The following is a 15,881-nucleotide window of genomic DNA, read 5'->3' as shown; positions in this document are numbered from 1 at the left end:
ACTTCGGTTCCCCATGATCCTCGATGGCAGCGTCCCTAGCTGACACGTGTATGACCTAGGGTCACGCCTAACGTGTGATTTTGAGGTCATGCGAGGTGCATGACCCTCCTTTGACCCCGGGTGTAGGCTATATTTAACCCTGGTTAGCATGATTTCTCGATGTGATCGGTCGACCCGACCTATGTGTAGGTCAGGTTGAGGGCTGGTCCAACTCTTCCACGTGTCACGGGACAATTAGCTGTGGTAAAATATGGTCTATCAAAACCAAAGTCATATCCCGCCAATATGCCACCTCGAAAGATCTAACCAGCAATTGCCTCCCCATTGTTTCCTTGATCAAGTACTAGTAGAGATAGATCAAATATCCTGAATCTAAATCCATTGAAGCGGGTTTTGATGCGTTTGTAAAAACCATTCAAATTTTTTTCTTCAAACCCTTAATGATTTGGGGAAGATGAGGGTAATTTGATCAATTTATCTTTTAATTCTAACACTGTTAGTCCCAAATTAACAGCATGAATGAGTGTGTTTGTTAACTTTTTACAAAAATAGGGGGCACACATAATTTTTCAAAATTGATGGATATTTATGTAATTACATGATACTTCAGGGGAGGTACGTGAAATTTTTCCATTTAAAAATAAAAAAAACCCTCTCAAATTCTGACTCTTGACTCCACTGACCTTATCGTCCCAAATGGACATCGTTTTTTTGGACGGTGCCAGACGCTGACCTGGCACATCCCTAATCTTGTTCTTGTCTTCCTCGCTCTCTTTCTCTCTCTCTTCCATGCTTTTGCAGAATCTGTCTCATATAAAATTCCTATAACCCACTTTCGAAATTTTCAAACCCATTTCTCCTGTAACGAAAGGAAAGGACCCCATTTCTCTTCCCCTGCCGTCCTTTTCTGCAACTCTTTTACCTTTCTTAGCCATAGTGGGTAACCTGTACAACCGAAAAAAGAAAAAAGCTATATTTACTCTTTCACGAATGCTTCAAAGCTGCTTTCCTTCCTTGCCGCAGGTAAATTACTAGCTGTTTCCTCGGGAGCTTCACCCGGATCAACCGCGTTTCTCTCTTGGGTCATCATCCCTCTTTGTCTTCTCGGCTTAGGGGCTTCTCTCTCTAGGGTTTTGACCCTTTTTGCCTTTGTTATTATGGTTGCAGATGCCTAGGAGGAACCGTCGTTGATTCTGCCTGTTGCTTTTGTTATTGGTTCTGTTGGGTTCGAGGGTTTTTCTTGTTGGAGATTCCTGAATATTCCTCCGATCCTTCCATGATTAGTAGGGTTTATGTCGTTGTTCCCTAGCTCTTCGAAGGCCCTTTCAGGTATGTTCTTGGTGTATTGCATCCTTATCTAGCTTCTCTCGTTCTTTGTTTTTTGATTGATGCCATTTCCCTTGTTTCTCTTTTCCCTGTTTTTCCTCTGCATGGCATATTCCTTCCGTTATAGCAACTCTATAAGTTTCCATGTTTATATTACTCTGCAACTCTGAAATTTCCGACAAAAATCCTCTATCTATTGGGTATGCCTGAGGTGCTTTAAAGATTGAATGACATGGTGAAGACCAGTACGTTGTACTTTGTATTTGTTCCCTTTTATGCAGTTTAATGGAGTTAATTGGGTATTGATATATGTTCATATTCCTGCAACTTAATTGGAAAAAGATAAATAAAAATACATTAATGTTGAGAGATTTGAAATTTATTACGGAAGTGTATTACAAAGGCGATCAACCTGCAAATCTAAGGTCGAGTATAAGGGTAGCTGAAGTACTAATTTGTGGGTTTGGGTACAAACCACATGAATCGCCAGAGATCCTCAATCGAGCTGAGGATCGGATTTGAGGACTTGTAAACCCATACGACATAAGTTATTGTCAATCCTTCAAGGAGTCTCCCGGAATTTGGTTTGTACTTTCTACTTTCTAGGCTATGGGCTGATGCTTCTTATATTTTATCCTTTCCTTCACCCTCCTATTACCGTGGTCTATTGTTGAGTGATCTATTCGCGAACCTCATTTGATACATGTACTTTCATTTATACTAATACTAAAAGGTATTCGGGTCTCAGTACTAAATACTTTGTTACTATTATGCTATTGTCAATGTATCCTATCATAGCACCTTGGGAGATCCTGAACATAATTAACTAGGTGGATCAAATATTATGTTGTTTGAGACTATGGATATTGCGTACATTTATGGCAATATTTTTTCTTTTATCACTTGCATGGGAATTGGAGGAGCCATCTTGGTGAGGCCGGGAAGGTTTAATCTTTAGTGCTGGATGTGGGAAAATAGGGTAGCATTCTATTTGATGAAACTCTTTTTATTTTCTTTGAGTTACAACTGAGAAAAATACATTTAATATGGTAACAGTTTAATTTTGCTTCTTGTTAATGAATGGGGTAGTGGTATGGAGCTAGTCTTTGTTAAAGGGCTGGGGTCGGTGGGGGTTGGAGTGCCATTCTGGTTGCTTTGATCAAGGATTGTTCTTTGCTTAGAAAATGAAATATTGTATTCTCATGTTTCATTGTAGTTCTCCTACCATTTATGATTTCATCTAGATTAAATTCTTAACTTAAATATTAAACCCAAATCCTCCATGCTTGTTATTGCGTAGGGATTCCAAAAATTTGCTACTATTTGTGAAGTCAGATCCTATGTAGGAGATTATACAGAGAAGCCTGATAATGTGCATACAAGGGATATTCAGTCATTGCAACTGGGATAATTGGGATGTTTTTGTAACTAAATGATCCAGTGTAATGGCAAAAATATCCTTCGCAATGATGTCTGTATACTGTAGCATTCCAATTTGTTTTTCTCAGGTCCAGATTCGCCGTGATGTTGTTTAATGTATTTGTTATCATTTGGATCTCTGTGTAGTTACACGGGAGTGTAACAGATTGGACCATTGCTATCTAGTAGATGAGTGGATGGGTTGATCTTTTTGCAATTCTGGCTTTTTCCGTCTGGATATTCATTCCTTTGTACCATCTGATCCATTTCAATCTATATCAGTTTTTCCTTGGAATTATCTGATACTGATTTTAATCCTTTATGGGGAAAGTTCGGTATTTGAACCTCCACACCCAGGAAAATGCGAGATAAGCTTAACTCTTGGTATCCTTCAGAGAAAGCAAAGGACCTAATCCTGATCTGATCAATGTGCATACGAAGGATATTTGGTCTGTGTACATGGGATACTTGGGATGTTTTGTAACTAAATAATCCAGTGTAATGACTAAAATATCCTTTGCAATGATGTCAGTAGACTGTAGCATTCCAATTTGCTTTCCTGAGGTCAAGATTCACCATAATATTGTTTAAAGAATTTGTTATCATTTGGGTCTCAGGGTAGTTACAAGAGGGTGTAACAGATCAGATCATTGCTATCTATTAGGTGAGTGGATGGGTTGATGTTTTGTAAGTCTGGCTTTTGCCTCTGGATATTTATTCCTTTGTACCATCTGATCCATTCCAATCTAGCTCAGTATTTCCTTGCTATTATCTATCCTGATTTCAATCCTTGAGGGGAAGAGTTTGGTATTTAAACCTCCACATCCAGGACTATGTGAGAGAATTTGTGAATCTTGTATCCTTCAGAGAAGGCAAAGAAGGGCCTAACTTCTTGGATTTACTATTTGAAATTAGAGAAATCTTCTTTCCCTTAATTTCTGGCTTTCTTACCCCTAATAAAATTTGAAGTCTCTAACAAAAAACAAGAAAAATGAAACATGCAGGTTTCTTGAAATGCTCTCTTATCCTCAATTTGGTTTTTTTTCCTTAGCAGATAAATTACTCAAACTTCTTTGTCTAACAATAAGCTGATTTTACTTTGCTCATTAGCATCCAGATGTTGAAGTGCGCTTGTTGTATTATAGGTTAATGCCCCCCACCCTTTCTTTGCTGTGCCCTCCATAGTAACGTGGTGATATGTCATTTTTTTAACCTATCTCAGCAGGTGGACACTGGAGGTGAAAACATTAACATAAAACGGCATTATGGGTGTGAAAGCTCGCCAAAATGCAACAGACTCTCCAAGAGCAGAGGTGGGAGAGATAGACACTAGGACACCATTCCAATCAGTCAAAGCTGCAGTCAGCTTGTTCGGTGAAGGAGCCTTTTCAAAGGAGAAACCTGCCGTTAAAAAATCAAATTCTTTTTCTGCAGAGGTATTTCTTACTCTGATTAACTAGATATAGAGAACTTCACACAAACTTCATGGGTATTTCTTATATCAAGTAGTTAGAGAGAAAATATGAACAAATGAACGATGAAATATCTAAGACGTAAGGTAGTAAGTGGGACCCCTCCACTATTTGATAGAAAGGGCTCACCTTTTTGGTCAGAAAACAAAAATGCCCAATTGATTGTTCTTATGTTCAATGCCATGGTTACTTTGGCTTCTCACCAAGACAAGGTCAGCCATTAGCAAATTTGGAGGGTGCCTATGACAACTCTAGACGATAATATGACAACGGATTGTTAGTTGGGCTATGACACTAAAATCTCTCTCCACCTCCAACCCCCCCCCCCCCCCCTGGTTATCCCTATATTACTATAGAGGCAGCTTAGGCCTTTTAAATCCGATCCAACAGATGGGTGAAAGACGTGTAACTGTAAGATCAAACCTAGATAGTCTATAATCATGTTACCTCTAGGGCCATTTTGCTAGGCTGGCAAAATGGCCTGATTTATATCTGAATTGTGGCAGTCCACCTGGCAGCCAAATTTGGTGTATGTACCCCACAGCCCCCATAAACCTACACAAATTTTCAGTCCTATCCAAATTATACAACAGGGAAAAAACTAAGGTCAAAATAAGTGTTAAAAAGTCATAAGAGCCAAACATATGGACTGTTGAAAATATACTAGAAAAATCCACGACAAGTTGGTCATACGATTGAGTTTGAGACCATCAAATTTTACCTGGATCTAATTCAAGATGGGCCCTTCCTATCCATATGGTTGGAAATTGCCATGTTACATGCCACATGGTGAAAATTGGGTGGACCATTGTGCTAAGTAAAACATCCATAGTGCTAGCCTTTGCCGTTTTGTTTTAAAAATAAGTTCAAATTTTTAGAAATTACTTTTCTAGTGTGGGATTTTCTTTTGTGATATTTATAAATTACGTAAATTCATTTGAAATGAAACCTAAGCTTCCTTGACACTCTCTCTCCTCCCGAACTACGTGGGCCCCTTATGACAAAACAAATTCGCGGGCTCCGATTGGTGTGGTGTGGGAGATTGCACCCCCCACACTGGCAGCGGCGGAAACCCTCTCCCAGAAATGATTTCTGCTTATGATCATATGATGCATCATGCTTTTGGACGGTTGGAGTTCATAATTCTAGAAGCTAATGTTTTAAGGTAACAGTGAGTGTAAATTAGATGTGGATTTATTGGGATAAAGTCCTATAATGATGAGTCAATTCCTGTTGCTCTTTGAAGTTCAAATTCCACTAATTAGGTGGAGATTACAACTTCAAGTAATCAGGGTCAGAAGGCAAGGCCTGAATTTCCATTTTACAGATATGATATATCCAGTCTCAAGACTCTCAACTGTAAAATAGGAAGTTTGTAGTTGGCTGGGTGCCAACGGTTCAAACAGTGTTCAGAAGAATCTTTGAAATACACGTAATGCATTGACTGCTATGTCATGACATAGGTCTAACATCTGTGCTTCCGATTTCTTTTTGTTTTGCCAGAGGGTATTGGCAAAGGAGACACAACTTCATCTGGCCCAGAAAGAGCTCAACAAGCTGAAGGAACAGTTTAAAAATGCTGAAACCACCAAGGCCCAAGCATTTGCTGAACTTGAAAGGGCTAAAAAAACAGTTGAGGATTTAACCAACAAATTGAAAAGTGTAAAAGATTCCAAGGAGTCGGCAATTAAGGTGACAGAAGCGGCGAAGAACCAAGCAAAGCAACTGGATGAAGCAAACTCTGGTTGCCCTGTTGAAACTGACGGTGCTTGGAGACAGGAGTTGGACAATGCCAGAGAACAGTATGCAGCCACCATTTCTGAACTTGATGCTGCCAAACAAGAACTCAGGAAATTCCTTCAGGAATTTGACTCATCCCTGGAAGAAAAATCTGCTGCACTCCACCAAGCAGCAGAAGCTGAAGTCACAGCCAAGGCTAATGCAGAGAAGGCTGCTGAACTGTCAAAGGAGATTGCAGCCACACAAGAATCACTTGGGCATGTGAAGCTGGCTTCTATGCAAGCCCAGCAGGAGCAAGAAAAGATTCTTGAGGAAAAAAATGTCCAAAGGCAGTCTTATAGAGCTGCCCTGGAAGAAGCACAGAAGAAACTGCTATCTTTGAAGAAAGAGTTTGATCCTGAAATCACCAGGAATCTCGAAGGTAAGCTTGCTGAAACAGCTGCTGAGATTGGGGCTTTACAAAAGGAGATGGAAAATGCCCGCGCTTCTGATCTGGATTCTGTAAGAACTGTGACTTCAGAGCTTGATGGTGCTAAAGAGGTATTGCAAAAAGTGGCAGAAGAAGAAAGCACTCTTAGGAGCTTGGTGGAGTCCCTTAAAGTGGAGCTGGAAGCAGTGAAGAAGGAACATGCTGAACTAAAAGAGAAGGAAGCAGAAACCGAATCTATTGCTGGGAACTTGCATGTCAAGCTCCAGAAAAGTAAGGGTGAGCTTGAAGCAGCCCTTACTGAAGAATCTAAAGCCAAAGGTGCTTCTGATGAGCTGATCTCTACCCTCCAACAGCTATCGTTAGAATCTGAAAATGCAAGAAAAGAGGCAGAAGAAACGAAGAGCAATGTTGAAGAGCTAAAGAAAGAAGCCGAAGCCACCCGGACTGCCCTGGAAGGAGCAGAAATGACACTACAGATTGCACTGAAAGAGGCAGAAGAAGCAAAGGCAGCAGAGGCAATGGCCCTTGATCAGATTAAGTTATTGTCTGAAAGAACAAATGCAACTCGTGCTTCAACATCAGAGTCTGGTGCAATGATCACAATCTCAGAGGAGGAATTTGAGTCTTTTAGCCGGAAAGTTGAGGAATCTGATAAATTGGCTGAAATGAAAGTAGCAGCTGCAATGGCTCAGGTGGAAGCAGTAAAGGCTGGTGAGAATGAAGCACTAAAGAGGTTGGAGGCAGGCCAGAAGGAGATTGAGGAGATGAAGGCTGCAACGGAGGCGGCTTTGAAGAGGGCAGAGATGGCAGAGGCAGCAAAGAGGGCTGTTGAGGGAGAGCTACTGAGGTGGCGTGAAAAGGAGCAAAAGAAATCTGCTGAAGCTGCTGCTAGAATTCTTGATTCAGAGGTTTCTGCACTTTCATCGACACAAAACTCCATGGTTCAGAAGCAGAACCTACCAGAGAAGGTTGTTGGTGTCCGTAAGCTGGATAAAGAAAAGACATCTGTCTCAAAGAAGGTACTGTTGTCCAATCTCAGTGGTATCTTCCATAGGAAGAAGAAACATGTTGAGGGTGGGTCTCACTCTTACCTCCCTGGGGAGGAACTCCTGTGATTTTAGTTGATTTTTTTTTTTTTTGGGGTGTTGTTTTGGTTTGCTGATGACTTGTGCAAGTGTGAATGATGTGAGGGGGAAGAAGGGAGAAAAAGAATAAGTGATAGAAAAAAAAGGGGGAGGGGGGAGAAGAGAAAAACACCTCCATGACTTGGTTGTGTATATTCTAGTTCTAGAGCACTAGTATATATGTTCCTTCTTTTTTATGTTAATATCTGGAGGGGGGGAGAAGAGAAAAACACCTCCATGACTTGGTTGTGTATATTCTAGTTCTAGAGCACTAGTATATATGTTCCTTCTTTTTTATGTTAATATCTGGAAGGGGAAAACTATTAATAAGACCAAGTTCTGAAGTTGAGAAAGAAGGTCTTTCAGTGGCAGATAGGTTTTGTGATCGACTCATATCCTTTACAAGGAAAGAACTTGTGAAGAATTCTGGAAACTGTGAGTATTGAAGGGTTCTTTAGTCTACCTCATGTCCGGAAAGAGCAGCCTCTTTTAACTTCTTTAGTCTCTATTTGGTTGCAAGGAAATGGAAGTGAAGTGAAAAATTTCAAACCTAAAAATGTGGAGTTTTTCTACAATTGCTCGGGTTTGAATTCATTTAGGTTGGATGAACCCTTTACTGTGGATGAAGGAATAGGAAAGATGTTCCAGAATATGATGAACTAATGGTGTTAGTTTTAGGGAGGAAAAATATCAACCAAATTTTTAGGTTTGAAAATTTTCACTTCACTTCCTTTTAATTTTCTTGCAACCAAACAGAGACTAAAGAAGTTAAAAGGGACTGTTCTTTCCGGACATGAGGTCGACTAAAGAACCCTACAATACTACTCACAGTTTGCCCTCTGGAAGTGGGATATTGAAGCCCAAACCTCAATAGGGTTGGGGCTCTGGTGTGGGGCTGGATGACTGGTCAAGTTGGGTCAACCCAAACCCATAATAAGTGGGTCGCTCGCTCAACCTGCATAAACTAGAGAAAACAGATTTCACCTGTTTTGAAAATTGATTTTACCCATGGCTTCCAAAATCTGCCACAAGTAATCCTCTACCCTTTGGTGTGAATACCAAAATGATGGTTGCAGAGATGATCAAGAGGGGAAAAAAAAAGGAAGGGAACCGTCAGGGTGTAGGGTATAGAGGGAATTGATGTCGATTTGTGGGTTTCATTCATTGGGTTTTTCGACCCAAGTAACTTCACATCTATACCCTCAGGGGTAAGGTCTGATATTTCACAATTAAGGGGATATGAATTCAACTCTCCTAAAAGTGACCTATAAAAAATAAGAACACTGTTCGATAGCGTGGCCGTTCTGCCCAAACACAACCCCCCTAAATGTTTACCCTCCTGCCCTTTTATAAATTGAAAAATCACCCTTATTGATGTCCTTGCACAGTCCCTCATTGACTACATCAGCACAGGTTCAAACGACGTTCTTCTTTCCAAAAAAATTAGAGACTTTGAAATGGAAATTAGATAAAAATTCCTGTTGAAGGGAAAATATGCGGGCTACCCGTCACCACAGTCACATTTCACAATCATCACCCACATAGCTACGCATTCAATTTTGGATTTCTCAACCTTAGGACTAAAAAAGGATATTAGTTTGGTGGTTGGATCTAATATCCATCCACCAAGTGGTAAATTAGTTAGGACCCAAATTGTGTATAAATAGATCTTATGGTAAACTGAATAAGAATTTGCCACGTGATAATATAAAATTTAAAAACATACATACAAATCCAATCAAACTGATCGATACAACTAGTTCAGCCCAGATCGAATCAATCCCTTATCGGTTTGGTTTCGAATTGGGTTTTTCTGGATCTACTAGAAACCAAAATGGATCGAGCTGACCGATCAGTAAACCCCCCAAAAAACCAAGATTTTCTCATCAATTTCTTTATTTAGACATGTAAACCCAAAATCAAACCGAACCAGGATTTCGTTAAAAAGAAATAATAATAATAACCGGATTTAGATCGAAACCAGTGAGTCAGTGACCAGTGACCACACGAAAATTTTATCACATATCTTTTATATTAAAAAAATAAAAATAACGCCCTTCCTACGTGATGCCACGTGGATGCCACCTGGCGGTGATGGTAGCGGTGGTTCAGGTGATGGTCCCTCCCTACTGTAAACATTCCAACTTCCCTTTGTGGATTCAGAATGAGAATCCTCGATCCCCTTATTCCTGGAATTCCTATCCTGACTCCAGACTTCCGAGTCAGCTTCTCTCTCTCTCTCAACTGCTAGGTTACCTTCTTCAACTTCCAATTCTTCCATTTCCATTTACGAGTTTTACTTCATGAGTTCTATAGCTATGGCAATGGCTATGGGTAATAGTAGTAGTAGTGGTAGTAACAGAGAAGACCCTCTTTCCTTTTTGAATACTACTACTAGTATTTCATCCTCTCCAATTCCAGCATCATCAGATGGTGATGGATTCCTTGGCGACCATAATTCGCAGATTGGGAGCGCTTCGGGGAGTTTCCAGAACGATGGATTATTGACTAGTGACGCAGGCAGCGGAAGCAATAGTGATGTCGAATTCGGCTTCCTACGCTACGACTTTCGCCAGAGCTCTCTTGTAGGCACCGTGCAGATCTACGACCGTCATGTCTTTCTATGCTACAAGAATCCTCTTGTCTGGCCTCCTCGCGTTGAAGCCGCTGAGTTCGATCGCTTGCCCAGGCTTCTCTCTGCTACTCTCATGGCCAGGAAAGCCGATATGAAGAACAAGGTGGTAAACTTCTTCTTCTATCTTTCTTTGGGTGGGTTTTGGTGATAAGGGTGGACTTGAATTTTGGACAATTTTGCTTGTGCATCAATGTGGGTTTGACGTTACGAGAAAGTATAGGGTTTTGGATCACCAGATAGTACTCTGTATTCAATCTAACACTTCATCTCCTTCTTCTTCTTTTCCCCCCTTTCTCTCCATCTGTTTACTTCCATTTTGGACTTATCTTCTATGAAGAGATCTTCATTACCACAGATTTCGAAGAAAATAGGGTTTACTTGTATCCACGCTTGTTTACAATTTGAATTCATTTAAGAACAAATGATATTGTTAGGCTTCCCTCAAAAGGATTTAGGCCAGGGATTTAAGTGTTTTTTTTTTGCTAGAACTGTACCACATTGTAAATGGTAGGATTTTAAAACATCGATCATCAATAAGATCATGAACGTAATACAGCCTGACAACTTAGGGTTAGGGAAACATTTCTATATCAAATTACCCTCATGATATTAGACCAAGTTCCTCCTATATGTACCTCCTCTATACAATTTTGGTTTTTCTTTTCCCCTTTCTGACTGACGACAATTTAGAGGTCATACCATCCTCAAGCAGTCAAGCCACTGGTCAGATAGTTATTTTATAAGTTTCTGCTATATTGTCCACTATTATTGATTTCTGAAGTTCTGCACATGTTAATTGTTTGAAATGATGCTAGTGCATATCTTCATCTACAAAAGCATTTCAACTATGTGTGTCAAGCTGGTCTCTTTGGCTATCCTGTGTCGCTGATTCTCAGCAGTATTCTTTATGTGACATTGTTTTTGTTTGAACTTGTTCATGCTTTCTCGGCCTCGGATTGGGGTCTTACATTGAGTACTTACTTTTGTTCCCTGTTTTATCCTGAAGACTTGCTTAACAATATGTGAAGGACATGATGGTACCGAGACATCGAATGGGGATGTATTGATCTTTCCAGACATGATCCGTTACCGGTCAGATTGCAAACTTAATTTAAGTAGAGACTCTAGCTCTGTTAACTTTTTCTGCTTCTGATTGTAAACCTGCTCCAATTTGCAGGCGTTTGACACATTTTGATGTTGATACATTTGTTGAAGAAGTGCTTGTAAAGGATAATGAATGGCTTCCTGGCACACCTGAAACACTGAGAGGTTCATACATTTTTGTTTGTTCTCATGTGAGCCGGGATCGCCGATGTGGTGTTTGTGGACCTGCTCTGATTTCAAGGTTCAGAGAAGAGATAGATGCACGAAGTCTTGAAGGTCAAGTTTCTGTTAGCCCTTGCTCACATATTGGGGGCCATAAATATGCAGGAAATGTAATCATATTTGGTAGAAATATAGATGGAAAGGTGACAGGCCACTGGTAAGGGGGTGATTTTCATTGAATCTTGTTGTCTGATCTGATTTATTGCTTTTGAAATCTTTCCATCATCTAGTTTCTACATATGTTTTGTAAGTTAATTGTCATCTCTTCTAAATTGATTAATTTGGCGCTTATTTTCTGTAGGTATGGGTATGTTGCTCCAGAGGATGTACCTATTTTGCTTGAGCAGCATATTGGGAAGGGAGAAATTGTAGACCGACTTTGGAGGTATTATTCATTTTCTTAAAGCCACAATACATACACAAATAGTAGGTACTCTCCCTTGCCAGGTCATTCAAAGTCTGGCTAGCTCTTTCCTAATATCATTGAAGGATATTACTTGAAAAAATATGAAAAGGAAAGAGTAGTTGTCATGAGTGTTCCCTATTTGAGCGCACATTTGGCCTGCCAGTGCGTGACCACCATCTAATTAATGTGGTCATGTATATGAGTATTAATTGGATCATTGCTATTCTTATACACTTAATATTTTTGTAACCGAAATGGTTATAACTACTATCGTAGCTTCTCTTTTGAACCCTTACCCTTTCGTTTTGCGTACTTTGAAAGTAGGGACAATTAGGTAATTTTACAATATCGGAGTTAGAATTTCACAAAAATTTCGATCAGCTTGATCCACATGCTAATAGGGTTAAGTAACTTGAACAAGCATTCCTCATAAATCCAGTCTATCTTCTTCCCGTTCTTTCTCTGCTACTTCAAACAGTGAAAGATTCTGTGCCAAACTGATTGTTAAAACTCAGGCCCCATTCAAAGTATTGATTATCACTAAGCTCCATTCTTGCCCCAAAGGATTACTCCCTTCTTGGTAGTCCTGGATTTTTGGAAGCTTTATTTTTGCCACTTGGCCAACTCCAATTGAGCTGAAACTTGGCATGTGGGGACCTTTGGGTCTACCTCTCTCCAAATTTTCAGCCCCCATTCAGAGTGTTGATTATCACTAAGCTCCATTCTTGCCCCGAAGGATTACTCCCTTCTTGGTAGTCCTGGATTTTTGAGAGCTTTATTTTTGCCACTTGGTCAACTCTAATTGAGCTGAAACTTAGCATGTGGGGAACCTTTGGGTCCCGCCTCTCTACAAACTTTCAGTCCCCATCAAACCAGCTGTGTGGTACAAGGTGGGCCGTCCATAGATACCCTATGGACAGGTCCATGCATAAGACTTACTTTTTTGCTTTAAAAGCCTTGAACTTCATCCTTATCCAAAACTGGGTATAGTTTAATCAATTCCTTTATGTGCTTGAAGTACTTCTGAATGAGGCAGAAAGTGGCTGGTCTCGGCTTGAATTGCAAAGTTCCCGACATCAACGCAACCTTAACAAAACCCAATTTCCTCCCAGACTTTGAAGCCTAATTTGAGGCCAACCTATCTTTCTACTTGCTGCCCTAGGATCCAACCATCATGAAACCCATATTTATAACCTTCTTCTAGATAGGTTTCTTCTAAATTAAGAGAAGAATGGAAGATGTCTTCTTTGTTTTTGGAATCTGCAGCTTCAGCTTGCATAATCTAACAGAAAAAACAATCAAGAAAGTGAGATCACGTCAAGGCATTGTAATGGAAAGGTCTATCTTTACCCTACCACAAACCAGAGTTCCATCTCCGAGTCAAACATTATCAGCAAGAGGAACTGTGAAGATTGCTTTGAGCAGGGCATGGTTGGGCTGGTGCAAGGGAAACTTCCCTTCCTACACTCAGCTGACCAATGTAAAATTACCTATGTTCCTCAATCCAGGTGAAAACACTTTATACTTTAGGGGTAAAACAAGTAAGGTTACAATTTCTTTTGTAGCCTACTTGGTTACGAATAGACGAATCCTTTTGGATATTTAAACTATATAAATTCATTTATTTCTTTGCATGTCTTGAATAAATAAGCATTATAGTGTTTTGATAATTACTAAACCTATTTGTTTATTTGGAATCTATCTGAGAGATATATGGGAATAGGCATTATAACGTTTTACTAGATAATAGAATTAGAAAGGCCACAGCTAGACAAAATGATATTTAGATTTGTTTATATGGAATCTATCTGAAAGACATTTATAAGTAGGATACTGAAGTTTACTGTCACTCTCCTTGGCTTGGCTATTGATCTGGTCATTCATCATGCAGGGATCAATAACCAGATCTTTTAGGACAGGTTCCTTAAGCAATAAATATAAGTTTGTGATAGACCAATTCATCTTTTCAGGTTTCTTCTGATTGACCTGTTATCAGGTTTACCAATATATAGATATCCAGATGCATCATTGCCCTCAAAACTCAAATTGCAACACCTATCTCTGCCAACCCTGGACAGATTTTCTCTTCCTTTTCTCGTCTTTTGGACTAGATACGGAATCCTATTTCTTTGACTTAAATTGTTGGCACAGTTAACTTATAGTCAAAAGATGAATGGTTTATCTTATTTCCAATCTTTCTTATCAAGAAGAGAACCTAACAACCTGCTAGTCAAACCAGTAGTTTCATTGGAACCATTAAGACTCTCAGTTCTTTATATAATTCTTTTTGTAGTTGTCAAAAGGGATTATTGTTATTTTCAATTTATGATTGAGAAAGTATGATAAGATGGTGAATAAATGTATGCTGAAGATAATTATTGTCTTTTTAATATTTATCTTCTCTCTGCTAACACGTGATTTTGCTTGATTGGATATGAGCACAGCCCTTTGTGATTTTGGCCATTGATTCGACTGTACTGGCATCTTCCCCTCACTTTGTAATTTGTTTGAATTCAACTTTTAGGGGACAGATGGGTTTATCAGAAGAAGACCAGAAGAAAGTGCAAGAACGAAGACTCCAATTAAATGGTGAGACAAACACAGAGAAAAGCGGAAAAGAGCCTATACAAGCCAATGAAAGTGATGTTGCTGGAAATGGAACTCAATCAGAAGTCTCAGGTTGTTGCCAGGATAACAAAAGTTCTTCTTGTTGCCAGAATAATTCTGTACCAGTGGAGTTCAAAAAAGATGAAAGAGAGGCAAAAATAGTGGTTGAAGAGAAGAGCAGTAGCAAACCAACTTCAAGTGTTAGTAGTAGCAAACCAACTTCAAGGATTGGTAACAAAGGGGCTTCTTGCACACGCAAGGCATGTGTAATGCCTACATGGTTTGAAAGCTTGGAACGTGAGGATATACATGCTGCCCTTGCAGTAATAGGGGCCGCTGTAGCTGTCGCCATTGCATATAGGAGCTATAAACTATTGAGATGATTTGCCCATGGTAGACCTATTTATTTATTTTTTTTGTTTTGTTTAATAGCTACCTATCATGTGTAAACCGCTTAACTGTTGTGATCATTGGACCAGTAAGCTCAGAAAATTTATATTTGTAGTGCGGTCCCCACCCTCCCCCTTCTTTGGCCTTTTTTCAATGGGGCGGCTTTTCTGAGGTTGACATTTGAAAATCTCTGTGGTTGTGAATATGTATATTTTTTTGAATGGTGGTTTCATTTCAAGGTTACATATCTTCTTTTCTGATGTTGACATTTGAAAATCTGTGGATGTGCATATGAATCCATTTATAATATAACAGAGCTATTCTTAAGTTATCTCTAATTTATTTTTCGTTAATGTTATCTTTTCTAGTCCCATCAATGGTGCATGGAAGGACATTCATGGAAGCAAAAGGACACATCGTCACCCAACTCTCCTAAAGTGCACAAGTACAAGAAGCAACCATTGTTGGATGCATCTGATTTCATGTAAGCTCTGTTTGGATTGTTGGAGTTGAAACTGCATTAGTTACAGGGGAAGGTGATATGTGGATCAAACTTGTAAATTTTATGTTGCCATTGGTTCTTTGACTGATTTTGAACTTCAAAATCAAGTTTTAAATGGTGGAGCCTTTTTTAGTGCTATTAGTCATGGGAATTAAGACTGAAGAGATAGAAGAATGCTCACTGTGATCAGGTAATGCCCACTTGAAATCTTGGTTTGCTTTGTTAATTAAAGTGTGATGGTTATTTGATTAAGGGTTCTTCTAGGCATCACTATGCCTAGTGAAGTATAATGTTTTATTATTTTTTTATTTGGCAGTACATGGGTTGGTCCATGTGATATAGGGCGCCACATACATCTCAATGGTCACATTTTAGTTCAAAGTAAGGAAAATTGCTCACACCCAGATTCAAAGTTCTAGTAAAATTATCAAAATGCTATCAAATGGATCGAGATGGATATAAAATATAAAATGACATCTTTTTTATAACTTAAGCTGAAAATGT

General features: G+C 39.4%; 2 protein-coding genes across 2 annotated transcripts; both read left to right on the top strand.

Annotated features, from left to right (window-relative positions):
* Positions 1-691: 691 nt before the first annotated feature.
* LOC122642325 (WEB family protein At5g55860-like) lies at positions 692-7,864 on the top strand. The gene is made up of 5 exons (XM_043835763.1): positions 692-1,023; positions 1,168-1,330; positions 3,299-3,319; positions 3,964-4,181; positions 5,721-7,864. Exons 4-5 carry the CDS (start codon positions 4,011-4,013, stop codon positions 7,500-7,502), a joined length of 1,953 nt encoding a protein of 650 aa, XP_043691698.1. The 5' UTR covers positions 692-1,023; positions 1,168-1,330; positions 3,299-3,319; positions 3,964-4,010; the 3' UTR covers positions 7,503-7,864.
* Positions 7,865-9,839: 1,975 nt separating this feature from the next.
* LOC122642326 lies at positions 9,840-14,880 on the top strand. The gene is made up of 5 exons (XM_043835764.1): positions 9,840-10,249; positions 11,153-11,238; positions 11,324-11,629; positions 11,774-11,857; positions 14,403-14,880. Exons 1-5 carry the CDS (start codon positions 9,842-9,844, stop codon positions 14,866-14,868), a joined length of 1,350 nt encoding a protein of 449 aa, XP_043691699.1. The 5' UTR covers positions 9,840-9,841; the 3' UTR covers positions 14,869-14,880.
* The last annotated feature ends 1,001 nt before the right edge of the window (positions 14,881-15,881 follow it).

The sequence above is a fragment of the Telopea speciosissima genome, chromosome 10 (genome assembly GCF_018873765.1).
Source record: "Telopea speciosissima isolate NSW1024214 ecotype Mountain lineage chromosome 10, Tspe_v1, whole genome shotgun sequence".
NCBI lineage: Eukaryota > Viridiplantae > Streptophyta > Magnoliopsida > Proteales > Proteaceae > Telopea > Telopea speciosissima.
This window is presented reverse-complemented; position numbering and strand designations above follow the sequence as displayed.

Excerpts from the sequence above, each read along its gene's own strand:
- LOC122642325 (XM_043835763.1), top strand. The coding sequence starts at position 4,011 with ATGGGTGTGAAAGCTCGCCAAAATGCAACAGACTCTCCAAGAGCAGAG. Across the intron at positions 4,182-5,720 it reads CAAATTCTTTTTCTGCAGAG|AGGGTATTGGCAAAGGAGAC; the intron begins GTATTTCTTACT and ends TTGTTTTGCCAG.
- LOC122642326 (XM_043835764.1), top strand. The coding sequence starts at position 9,842 with ATGGGTAATAGTAGTAGTAGTGGTAGTAACAGAGAAGACCCTCTTTCC. Across the intron at positions 10,250-11,152 it reads AAGCCGATATGAAGAACAAG|ACTTGCTTAACAATATGTGA; the intron begins GTGGTAAACTTC and ends TTTATCCTGAAG. Across the intron at positions 11,858-14,402 it reads ATTGTAGACCGACTTTGGAG|GGGACAGATGGGTTTATCAG; the intron begins GTATTATTCATT and ends TTCAACTTTTAG.